The 13,182-nt window shown below is 33.8% G+C and overlaps 1 protein-coding gene across 3 annotated transcripts in view; it reads left to right on the top strand.

Annotated features, from left to right (window-relative positions):
• The window catches only part of LOC126972449 (glycogen-binding subunit 76A), a 109,771-nt gene that overhangs the window by 59,569 nt on the left and 37,020 nt on the right, over positions 1 to 13,182 (top strand). Inside the window, exon 1 of one of the 3 annotated variants that reach the window (XM_050819224.1) lies at positions 5,399 to 5,667. The exons of the other annotated variants lie outside the window; for them this stretch is intronic. Within the exon in view, the coding sequence (XP_050675181.1) occupies positions 5,581 to 5,667 (87 nt within the window). The 5' untranslated portion in view covers positions 5,399 to 5,580. Of the gene's footprint in view, positions 1 to 5,398; positions 5,668 to 13,182 lie in introns of those variants that run through there. 3 annotated transcript variants of the gene reach the window in all.

Genomic DNA, 13,182 nt, shown 5'->3' on the forward strand with positions numbered 1-13,182 from the left:
TTATAGTTAACACTGCCGATCCTTTTTGAACTACCACATTTCTTTGAAGTTAAACAAGTTTTTTGGCATGGCGTGCCGCATTTTTGTGGTACTTCTCTCATAAAAGTTATTCTTATAGCTTGTACTTTTTTGTGTAGGTTCATTAATTCAGATAAGTAGTGAATAACGAGGATTGTAAGCATATAAACTGTTTTCCACGCAAGAATTTTAAAAATATTGGCTTTGTTACATAGATGGTGGGCCGGCAGCCGTGAACTCATATCGCTCAAGGTCGCTGGCATTTAGTGTCGCCTTAAACTTGCCAGCCCTATTTTGCGTTATTGAAATGAAGACTTCTTTATCAGCGCTGGGCACTTTTTCGTAGGTGAAAATCTTACAGGTTCGTGTCAACAGATAAATAAACAATTAAAAAATAAAAATTTATAGTTAGACACTCTTTGGATGGGTGAATTCTCGTGAGTTAGCGTCACCGTTGTGCTTATAGCAGTATATCTGTAGCTATACAGCTGACGTATTGTGCAACATTACTGTGTATATCTTATAAGTGAAATTGAATGGATTTAGTGAATAATGTGTATATACTGTGCATTGTTGAAATAGTGTTTTTGTTTGATTAATATATTATTGTAAATACGTTTTAAAAATAAATTTAAACTAGCTGCCCCGACAGACGTTGTTCTGTAGATAATAAAAAAATACTGTTTTATAGGAATTTGCCAATAAAATTTCTAAACATCAAGAAATATTTCGTAAAGAATGCTTCCTGTTGTTAGAATGAAATTGTTTCACAGCGGAACTGTCAAACCGTGCGTCACTAAATTCTCTCATAGAAAATATGTCCATACAAAACAAATATTGAAAATAAAAATATTTATGGGTCCCGAATCGAAATAAAAACTACCCTATCTCTCAAGTTGGACCAAACTGCACTCCATGAAGTAATCACCATTAAAATCCGTTCATTAGTTTAGGAGTCCATTGAGGACAAACATTGTGACACGAGATTTATATATATTAAGACTAATAATATAATTGTTTTCAAACATCATGAAATTTCAAATTTTAATACTGAAAATTCTAAGTTTTCACTTCGGCAGTCTCGATTCCAAAAATTAAAATGGTATCTAGAATCGTAACTAGAATTAGATTAATTAATTAGATTGTATAAAACTCGCAATTATTTTTATACTTTTAAGTACATATTATAGATCTATTGTTGAAGTCGTATGTTTTTTTGTTAATTTTTTTTTATGCCTTAGTAATATTGGATAAGTTACCACCAAACATATATTAAAACCTCCGAAACACGCTGCATGTTATGGTAGAAGTATTAATATGTCGATACATTTTGGGCTGCCAGACACAAAATTTTGTGGAAATCCATAATTTGACGAGTCAACATCTCCTGAGGTTCCTTCGTGTAGAAGCGAAACACGTGTCGAATTGAATAAAGACAAAACTTAGCGGAATTTACACTCAATAAAAATCACATCATTTGGATATAAGTATTATAACCATCGGTTCAGTAGTTTTCGCAGTATAATCGATTTAAAAACATACTAAGTTTAAGAAATCCGACTTCCAAAACTCAAAAATTTAATTTAATAAATTTGCATAAGGTGCAGGTGTATTTGAGGAGTTTTTGAAGTCGGTTTTTTAAACGTAGTTTTTATTTATTTTTTACTTTTTAGTGTCATTAATAAGGTAAACTATAAGATCTCGTTGCTTTTTATTGTCATATATTAAATAGTATTTTTTTTTAGTAGCTATGGGTAGGCCTACAAAAGGTTCCGCTTGCCTTAAACAATATAGGGGATCTATATTTCACATTCTTGTGAGACACTGAAATATCGTGGAGAACGTTTGTTAGGTATGAATGACAGGTAGCTTAAGACCCCCTTATTGGCAAATGAGTCAATCGAATTGAGAAAGAAAAAAAAAATTGAAATGGAGGAGGTCCTTTTCGAAGTCGGCTAAAAACTTGGCTCTCCATTTACTTTTATGTGACTGTGGAACCTCTGTTTGTGGTTGCGGTTTTCCTTTGAAAATGCAATTTGAACAATACTCGGAAAACGTTCAAATATTGACTCCATATGACGTTAACATTCAGTTTTATTCTCACTGTCTCATTTGCTCTACGCACGAAGTATTTTTAAATCATCCGTCACTCGTATTGAACGCAACATCCGGCCGGTATAGCAGGCAATACAGACATTCATAATATTAAGCGCGTACACCTTACTTAAAGGCCGGCAACGCTCCTGTGATTCCTCTGGTGTTGCAGGAGAATGTGGGCGGCGGTGATCACTTAACACCAGGTGACCCCTACGCTCGTTTGTCCTCCTTTTCCATTAAAAAAAATATTATTATGCCCCAGGCGGTGATGACGGGCGAATTGTGACGTAAATGGGCTCCTACTTATATTTTTTTTATGAAAATAAGGGACGAGACGAGCAGGACGTTCAGCTAATGGTAATTGATACGCCCTTCTCATTACAATGTAGTGTCGCTCAGGATTCATGAAAAACCCTAAAATTCTGAGCGGCACTACAATTGCGCACACAGTCATGTTTACACATTACTGCCTCACGGCAGAAATAGGCGCCTGGTAAACTGGTAACTTGTTTATAGTATAAACCAAATTTACCAAATTTCATAGTTGCAATTCAACACTTAAAATGCCCTATAACTTTTTATTCCCTTGAGAGTGTCGAATAAACGTTTTTTACTGGATTTAACAGCTTTTTTACGATAATTTAGAAGTTTGATATTTTCACAGCTTCAAGAGACTATAGACTTAAGTGATTGGTTTAATATCAACTCGATATCCCAATGCGTTCCCTAGATAAAGGGTCTTGACAGACAGACGGACGTATAGCCAATGAAGTGATTCCGTGGCAATTTTGATTCGATTTACGAATTCCTGTTGAATTTCGAATGCGTGACAGCAAAGAGATTAAGTATCTACATAGAGTGGCCAATAGCAAATTTAAATTTAAATTACGAGCTCTATATTCCTACTTATATTATAAATGTGAATGTAAGTTTGTTTGTTACGCTTTTACGCCGGAGCTACTGAATTGATTTTGATGAAATTTTGTACCTCTAGTCTATCGCTGTACATACTACTATTACTTATGCCCTTTCCCAATAGTATTACGCTGTACATACTATTGGGAAAGGGCATAAGCTACATTTTATCCCGGAAAAAAATAATGATTTCCGCGGGATTTGTAAAATTCACGTAGATGAGCTATAACTATACCAATAGTAGGTTTAGTTTGCCATCGCAATCTATTTCGAAAACGGGAACCGTAACTGGAATAGGACATGAGACAATCTTCAATTCCAACTGCTTATTATTTTTAAAAAGCCTTTATCTACGCGGATAAAGTCGCAGGCATCAGCTAGTGATATATAAATATTCTTAAATGTATTTAAAGTGACGGTTTATTTATGGGAAAAATGCAAAGACGAACAACACGTTCAACTCAACAGTACAATGCAATGCCGCTCAGAATTCTTAGCTCGTCTCATTATCCAGTAATGTCAATAGCGTGTCCTTCTAACCGAAACACAATAATACTTGTACATTACTACTTAACGGCGGAAACTTTACGTAAACCAACTAAAAGAGTTTTTTGCGCCGCTGGAAAAATGGACCATTATTGTCCATTTTTAAAAGTCTTTATTACAATTTTTTTTGTTTTTTGCTTGTTTATCAATCTTAAGTTTATATTTATTTTTTATGTTATGTCTTTGTATAAAACTATTTAATAATACGTTTCAAAATAAAAAAAAAATATTTTTTTCTTTCTTTCTTAATTATAAAATGTTAACACTAAATATTTTCATATCTGTCAAGACGAAACTTAATTTACTCCTAGGGCTACCTTAGATTCCTTTAGAATTCTTTTTGATGTCATTTCTATTATAATAGATACTACTACCGCTTCGGAAACAAATGGCGCTCTGAGAATGAAGAAGCGCGGCGCAAGAAACTCTCGCAGCATTTTTCTGTCATTACTATTGTTATAAAATAATCATAATAATATAGTCCCAGGCTGTCGGATCACTTAGATATTCAGCTGTGGAGTAGTAGGATTTACGATAGAGTAACTGTTTAATAAAACATTTAAATTTATTCATAGATAATGCCTGAGCAGTGGCTGGGGTTTCGGCATATCGATAAAAGTCCGGACTTTTTAGTTGATACTTTAGATTTAATATTAGTTAATGTGTACTATTATTATTATATTCCATCTAATTTAAAATAAAATCCGGACTAGAGTCTAAGAGCCCGGAGATGTCCGGATTAATCCTCAGGCTATTAAATGATAAGTTTAATTGTACAATGTTACTTTGTAATTGTTACTTTAATTGTAAAACATATTTTTGATGAAAAAAAAACCCCGCTGAGTTTGTTGCGCCCATTCTTCTCAGGCCTGAGGCATTCATTTTGGAATGGGTGGTAGTTTTTTGACTTTCAATAAGTGATTTCACATTCTATTTTGAATAAAAATATTTGAATTTGAATTTGAATCCGGACGGATGGTAACCCTACGAACTCTTAAATTTGTAACATCTTTAGCTAGGAAGAAACCAGGTATAATTTATAAAGAAGACTCCAATTGATAAACGTTAAGGACGTGGGTTCGGTACTTTTTTACCCAATTCTACAAGTGCCCAACAAGCTTAGTAAAGTTATCAGTGGGAGGCTCCCTTTCACAGGATGCTAGATAGATTACGGGTACCACAACGGCACCTATTTCTGTCGTGAAGCGGTAATGTGTAAGCATTATTGTGTTTAGGTCTACAGAGCGCCGTAGCTAGTGAAATTACTGGGCAAATGAGACTAACATCTTTTGTATCAAGGTGACGAGGGCAATTGTAGTGCGGCTCAGAATTTTTCGGGTTTTCAAGAATTCCGAGCGGCATTGCATTGTAATGGGCAGGGCCTATAAGTACCATCAGCTGAACGTCCTGCTCGTCTCATACCCTAATTTTTATAAAGAAAGTTAACACTTGAATATGCCCCATTTTTTGGTTGATTTGTTTTTTTAATCACATAAAGATCTCAAAAGCTACAACGGGTTCAACAAAGATGTAATTTTGTATTACAATTTCGTCAACCTACTACTCTGTTCATGTAAATGGTGTGCAAGGCGCCAAATCACGTGGCATGCGTGTGATGATCACGCGCGGATTGCATGAACCTTATTTATATACATTTTAATACCCTTGTACACTGGACAATCACCGGGATCGAAGAATTATCTCTTATTGACATAATTAGTATTAAGTAAATAGGTGGAAGTAAAAGTAATGATTAGATGGGTAGGTATTAGGTATGTTTGTTACGAGTGTATTCGTAGTTCGTACACGCAAGGGGGACGCGCGCGCGCCGGCTCATTCGTAACAGAAGCGTATCGTGAGTGGTCGCGTCAAGTCAAATTAAAAATATTTTAAACTACCCCCAAATTGATATTTATTTTACATAAATTATTATAAATTGTGACACAGTGGTATATTGAAGTGCGGTTTAAATGTAATAACTAGATAAAAGTGTCTGTGGTTTAAATGGATCACGTTTTTAGTAATAAAAACATAGTGAGTTCTCCCGTTAATATGTCATTGGAACATCAAATACCGGTGCTTATCCAAGAGGTAAATATATTATATATTTTTTTGATTTTTATTTGATTTAATAGTGTAACATTTTCATAATAATTTAGTCTGAATGTGTTATGTTTTGGTTGTCTTGAGATTTCGATCTAGATTAAAAAAATAGTGATGTATCAGTAAACTAGATATCGATTATATTATATACTAGCTGCCCCGACAGACGTTGTTCTGTAGATAGTAAAAAAACAACTGTTTTATATTTCAAAACATCAAAAATTATTTCGTAAATATGCTCCCTGTTGTTAGAATGAAATTGTTTCACAGCGGAACTGTCAAACCGTGCGTCACTAAATTCTCTCATAGAAAATACGTCCATACAAAACAAATATTGAAAATAAAAATATTTATGGGTCCCGAATCGAAATAAAAACTACCCTATCTCTCAAGTTGGACCAAACTGCACTCCATGAAGTAATCACCATTAAAATCCGTTCATTAGTTTAGGAGTCCATTGAGGACAAACATTGTGACACGAGATTTATATATATTAAGATTTATTTAATTAAGGCTTTGGTTAAAAGTCCTTAGACCTTATTAGGTATCGTCCGCTAATTTTCGAGATTTTCTATATGAATAATTGATCACCTTTTTAAGTAGTTTGCGAAATAATTATACTAATTTTTATATTTTTTTTATAAATTCCAGTTAGTTCTAAGTATTTTAGTGACTTAAATTCATTATGTATTTATAATTCAAGAAGGATTTTTAATTCGCTGTTATGAGATGTCGATCTCTAACGGGGCATGTCGTTAATAAATTTTAAGTTTGAGTTTATTTTTAAGTTTATGCCTAATAGTTTATATAGTTCCCAATATATTTTGATATGATGAATATATGAATGTAAATAAGTGCAAATTTTACAGTTAAACTAGTTTCTAATACAAAACACAGCTAAAACAAAGCTAAGAAACATCGAGACTACATTACGAATACAAAATACATATTTATTTTCTTGTTTTTGAATCAGCGGGTATTGAACCCAGACCGCGTCGCAACCATTATATAATATTACAGCTGTCATTGGACAAATAGACTCATAAATTGTCAAATTTATACCTTTCAATTAAGGGTAAACTTGAGTTCGGAGTAGGTACGGATTTCGGAGCGCGCGCATGTCCAAAAACGTTGGGTGATCCAATTCTTATAAATAATCTTTTTATTATTATATACTACTAGCTGACCCGACAGACGTTGTTCTGTAGATAATAAAAAAAAAACTGTTTTATAGGAATTTGCCAATAATATTTCAAAACATCAAGAATTATTTCGTAACATTGCTCGTTGTTGTTATAATGAAATTGTTTCACAGCAGAACTGTCATCACCGTGCGTCAATAAATTCTCTCACAGAAAATATGTCCATACAAAACAAATAATGGAAATAAAAATAATTATGAGTCCCGAATCGTAATAAAAACTACCCTATCTCTCAAGTTGGACTAAACTGCACTCCGTGAAGTAATCCCCATTTAAATCCGTTCCTTAGTTTAGGAGTCCATCGAGGACAAACAACGTGTCACGTAATTTATACATATTAGATTTAATCATTATATATAATTAAAATTTTAATAAGTTGTTTTAATTTTATTTGTTTATCAATTAATTAATATTTTAAAATAGGTACTTATATTATATAGTATGATGTATTTTCAATATATTTTATTAATATTAGATTGCAGTTTCTTAACGTTTAGTTTGCGGTGCGCATGCGCATAAACAAGTCTGTAATTAGTGAATTTCATAGTTCACTTATGTGCACTTAAATTAATTATAATTTAGTTGTACATTCTTTGGTGCTTATGAATAACTTAATTATTCTTATTTATTTAAGGATTTTGTAACATTTTCTTGCCGTAGTAGTATGGCTGAAATAAACGGATCAGTAATGAGTAAATTTCGAATTAGATTAAATATAATATAAAATGTTAGTAATTAGATTTTATTACCAAGTTTACTTTGTTGTTTATTTTCTTCTTAGCTATGTTTTAAATATTTTTTTTTAAACCCCTGAGACCCAGACCCCTAAAAGTTTTCGGATGTTACAAACAAGCTACGCCTATAATAACACATGACTGGACCTACTTAATCTTAAAAAATGAATCAATAAATTAAAGTCAATAATTGAATTTAGATTTTTTTTTCTTGCATCTTATCTCATATTTTTTTATCTTTTTTATTATTCTTATTGGGGAAATGAGCACTTAAATCTGTAGATCTATTTTTTTAATGACAATATATCATGACGAGACGAGCAGGATGTTCAGCAAATGGTAATTGATACGCCCTGCCCATTATAATGTAGTACCGCTCAGGATTCTTGAAAAACTCATAAATTCTGAGCGGCACTACAACTACCCTCGACACCTTGAGACATAAGATGTTAAGTCTCATTTGCCCAGTAATTTCACTAGCTACGGCGCCCTTCAGAGCAAAACACAGTAATGCTTACACATTACTGTTTCACTTGGTACTTGTGGTACCCATAATCTAGTCGGCATTATGTGGAAAGGTGCCTCCCACTGGTAAATCTAGTAGTAGTAGTAATAGGTAGTTCTATTGTGCCCTACATGTGCTCGGATACACGCTCCAGTGATTACTATACTAGTTGTGATGAAGTGATGATGAGAAATTTATCCCTTACATAATCATGGTTCTTAATTGTATCTAAATCACAATCCCGAAGGCCTTTGACTTTAAAGAGCCGCAGTATCCTCAGGGGACAAAAGTCGGGTAGGTCATCTGAAACCCTTTGATACATTCTATTATTTATGACAATAAGTAAACTCAGTTTTTGTAAACGCGTTCAAAATATATTGGTCAAACCGCTTTGTCTTTAATCGAGATAAAAGCTGGCATTTGAACTAGCTTAAGTAAAACTAAGTTCTATTAAACTCAGTTTAAAATGTCGTTGCTGAAATCGGGCTAAGTGTTCGGGCGCTCACCTCTTAATTTACATTTATTGAAATGTAAATGGCCCTAACGAAAGAAAGAAATAAATTAATACATAAATACCCGGTTTTTCGAAGATTTCTCATGGATATATTAATTCTTATCATTATGTATCATTTAATCGTTTTATTTTTGTTGGTAACTTGATCAAAATAAAGTTGAGAAACATATTAAGATTTTTATTTTATTAGGTATTGGTGAGCTTTGAGGTTATTATTTTTATTTAACTTTTCTCTGCTACTAACTAGTAACTTCTTTGATTAACGCGAGTGTTACAAATTTAAATAAAATATTTTTTTTTGGATTAAAACGCAACCGCAAAAAAAACGACGAGTTAAATAAAATAATAATAAAATTGTAACTTTAACTCAAAAATCTAATGTTAAAACACAGTTACTAATATACGTGTTTTTATCTTTTAAAAAGAATTTTATTTTTCTCTAACGTTTAAAATATTTCTCTAGACTTACGGCCGTTCCCAATATTCAGTCTATCTCTTACTTGAGATAAAAATCGTAACTATCGTTGACTTTTCTGTCCCAATAAAGTTATCGACGGTAACTCACCTTATCCGTACACGCCGTCTGCCAATGGGACGACGTATAGCTTACCAGCAGCGATAGAATTTTGTATGAAAATTGTAATTAACGCGTCCCAATATAAGGCGATAAGCATGACTTGTCGGGTATATTTGGACAGCTTCAGATTATTGACAGCTAATTACTGACAATAGAAGGTAGTAATTGATCCCTATCTGTAGATAGTATTGGGAACGGCCGTTAAGGTATTAATCCCATACGTGTGGGGTATCTAAGGGTAGGACTTTAAGAATGATATTGACGTCTCTAATATCATTTTTTTCTAAACTGAATAGTTTGCGCGAGAGACACTTCCAAAATGGTAAAATATGTCTCCCCAACTTCTAAAATAAGAGAATGATAAAACTATATGATGTACATTACCATGCAAACTTCCACCGAAAATTGGTTTGAACGAGATCTAGTAAGTAGTATTTTTTAATACGTCATAAATCGTAAACCTACAAAATACGCCTACTAGAATTAGTTACAAGCAATCCCTTATTTCTAGTGTTATAATAATGAAAATCACTATTAAGAGCATAGAGAGAGATAGTTTGTGACATCCCTATTTGTCCTCCGTTCCATTTTAATAGAGTAGATATTGTTTATGCATCTAGATGTTACGGTCTATAAAGATGGTTGTCCAAGTGTGTAATCATATTGATAAACGACTACCGGTAAATTACAACCACAGTGCATCTATAATACTAGTCCTTTATAATCTATGGCCACAGAATATACGTAATAATGCGTATTCTGTGTGGCCCTAGGATGAAGTCTATACCTGGATGTGACATGCAAATAATTATGCATGAAATAGATTACAAGATAAAAGAGCCGCTAAGAATAAAAAAGACTGTAATAATATTTTATGTCCTTGTCAGAGTTTCAGTTTTGTTTTTTGCCGCGAAACCTTGTTATGAAACAGTAATTTCTTATACGTTAGGCTGCAAAAGTCATACGAAATCAGAAACTATAACCATTCATACGCATCTAAGCATATACAGCATTAGAATGCGTTTGTTTTTTTTTGTTTTTTAATATTTTAGATAGACTTTAATAAAAGTAATTAAATTATTAAAAAAAGTGCGTGTGTACTTATGTATGCACGCAAGAAGTTATACTTTTTTGGCTTAGCGAAGCAAAAAATATTAAAATAATTTAATCCTCGTGCTATTCTACGTTTTTAGAAAGAACAATTTTGTAAAAATGATGGCTTTGACAATTAATTATTAAATAATGAATACGGCTGTATGGGCTTGAACCCTTTGCCTGTCCTAATAATGGACGAAGAAACCAAAAAAAAATTAACGAATGACGCAGACGTCAGAAAATTTTAGGAACCAACTTCACCCTGTTACTTTTACGTGTTACAGTGATGCGCGCGCATCTTAAAATTTCACTCTCATCATTTTTTCATAACGCGCCTAAAGAAGTATAACTTCAAAAACGGACCGCATTGCATTTTTAGTCTAAAAACATATAAAAATCACCTGATTTGTCAATATATTCAGAATCATGGTTCAACTGAACCCCCCATTTTTAGGGTAATTGTAATTGTTACATATATGGGTCGTTGCCCCCTCGAATTGATTAAGTATGTGTTCTATGCTATCTGTACCACCCGGAAAATGCAGTCTGTGAGTGTAAACTGAATGTTTATTTATCACAGCCAATAGTGGATAGACCATAAATTAATACTTATAACACACGGAATATAACTTATTATAGATTAGTTACCTACTTCTAGCTGAGATGTCATTCGTGATAACCTCTTTGGAAATAGTTTGTGAAGGGATACTATTATCATAGTTGAGTTTTAATACAGTTGAACAAAGCAAACAAGATTTTATAACGTTACTAGAACGCCGGGCCGGAGGTCGTGGGTTCGAGCCCCGCATCATTCATAAAATATTGTTTTTCAAATTTTATTTGTGTATTAATCCTAGAAGTGAGATTTACAAGAGCGTCATCTCAAATAAATTTCCTAATATGCAAATATTGGGGTTGAGCAGGTTATCAACTGTAAAGTAGATCCTGTAGATGAAGCCACAACCTGAGAGTTGAACAAAGCAAACAAGATTTTATAACGATACGTTACTCAAACGGTTGGCTCAGTTGGTTAGAGCACCGGCACGGAACGCCGGAGGTCGTGGGTTCGAGTCCCGCATCGTTCATTTTTTTTTTTAATTTTATTTGAGTTTAAATACGTTGAATACTTATTACTGTGGTGTAAAGGAAGCTTAAAAATATAAATACTGAATTCTTAGATAATTTATGTGTCTACTGTACGACAACCGATGAAAACAGGTCAGGTTTTACTTGAGTGTGCATTATAAGCTCTATTTTAGATTAAAAGTAGCAGCTGTTTCGATAGTAATCATAAAAGTAATATATTCCATATGTATATTTTTTTACTAAAATAAAGGAAGAGACGAGCAGGACGTTCAGCTGATGGTAATTGATACGTCCTGCCCCAATGCAGTGCCGCTCAGGATTCTTGAAAGACACAAAAATTCTGAGTTGACAACTGCGTTCGTCACCTTGAGACATAGGTTGCTAGATCTCATTTGCCTAGTAATTTCAGTAGCTACGGCGCCCTTCAAACCGAAATACAGTAATGATTAAACATGCTTCAGGGCAGGAAAAGGTGCCGTTGTGGTACCCATAATCTAGCCGGCATCCTGTGCAAAGGCGTCTCCCACTCGCGATTTGTTTCTTCTCACTTTGTATTAGTGTGCGTGCATTGCTCAAAATAGAGGTTGACGTCTTACGTTTTCCACAGCTGTCATAGTCTATCTAGACGTATAAATGATCTAATACTGAATTAAATAGTTTTAAAAGTATAGTATTGTAAAATCGTTTATAACCACTGACGAGTAAAAAAAAGGACTCCGCGCCGTGATATTAGCATGTGAAGCACCGTTATGCTAGTGTGTCTGCGGTGAATCATTAATGTGTAAACATAATTGTGTTTCTGTCTGAAGGGACTTGAGCTTCTTGTGACAATAGGGCTACTTTATAATTGAGCTAATAAAATTATACTATCTAGTAGAATACTATATATATTTACCAGTGGGAAGCTCCTTTGCACAGGATGCCGGCTAGATTATTATGTCTAAGTATGGTCTGAAGAGCGCCGTAGCTAGTGAAATTACTGGGCAATAGAGACTTAACATCTTATGTCTCAAGGTGACGACCGCAATTGTAGTGGCGCTGAGAATTTATGAATTTTCCAAGAATCCTGAGCGGCACTGCATTGTAATGGGTAGGACGTATTAATTACCATCAGCTGAACGTCCTGCTCGTCTCGTCCCTTATGTTCATAAAAAAAAATATAAAGTAATTTTACTACTTGCGTCCTTCAAATCGAAACACAAACATATCTTGTACTTTACTGTTTGGCAGTAGAAAACGTACAATATTTTATTTGGTGTTGATTTACGGCCGTGCCCCATATTCTATCTTAGATAGAGATAAATTACTACCTTCTACTGTTAGTAATTAGCTGTCAATAATCTGAAACTGTTCCAATATACCCAATAAGTCATTCTTATCGCCAGTTCACTGTTGCAATTTCCATACAAACTTCTATCGCTGGTAAGCTATACGTTGTCCCATTGACAGACAACGTGAACGGATAAGATGAGATACCGTCGATAAGATTATTGGGACAGAAAAGTCAACGATAGTTACGATTTTTTATCTTAAGTAGGCCACAAACCGAGATAGACTGAATATTGGGAATGGCCGTTAGTAGATATTGTCGATTGTCATTGACCTCACATTGAGAATCTTAAAATAACTGACAATGTGATTGCAAGGTCGATTACACCATTACATATAAATATATCACAAGTGATATTGTGTTGTGATAAACTGCTACTTACAATCTCCGAAATTAATTTGTAGATCTATAAGTTTAAACTGGCATTGCTTGAGGCGGTGTGGTGATGTGGGTCGTTCCC

The sequence above is a fragment of the Leptidea sinapis genome, chromosome 26 (genome assembly GCF_905404315.1).
Source record: "Leptidea sinapis chromosome 26, ilLepSina1.1, whole genome shotgun sequence".
Taxonomy (NCBI): Eukaryota; Metazoa; Arthropoda; class Insecta; order Lepidoptera; family Pieridae; genus Leptidea; species Leptidea sinapis.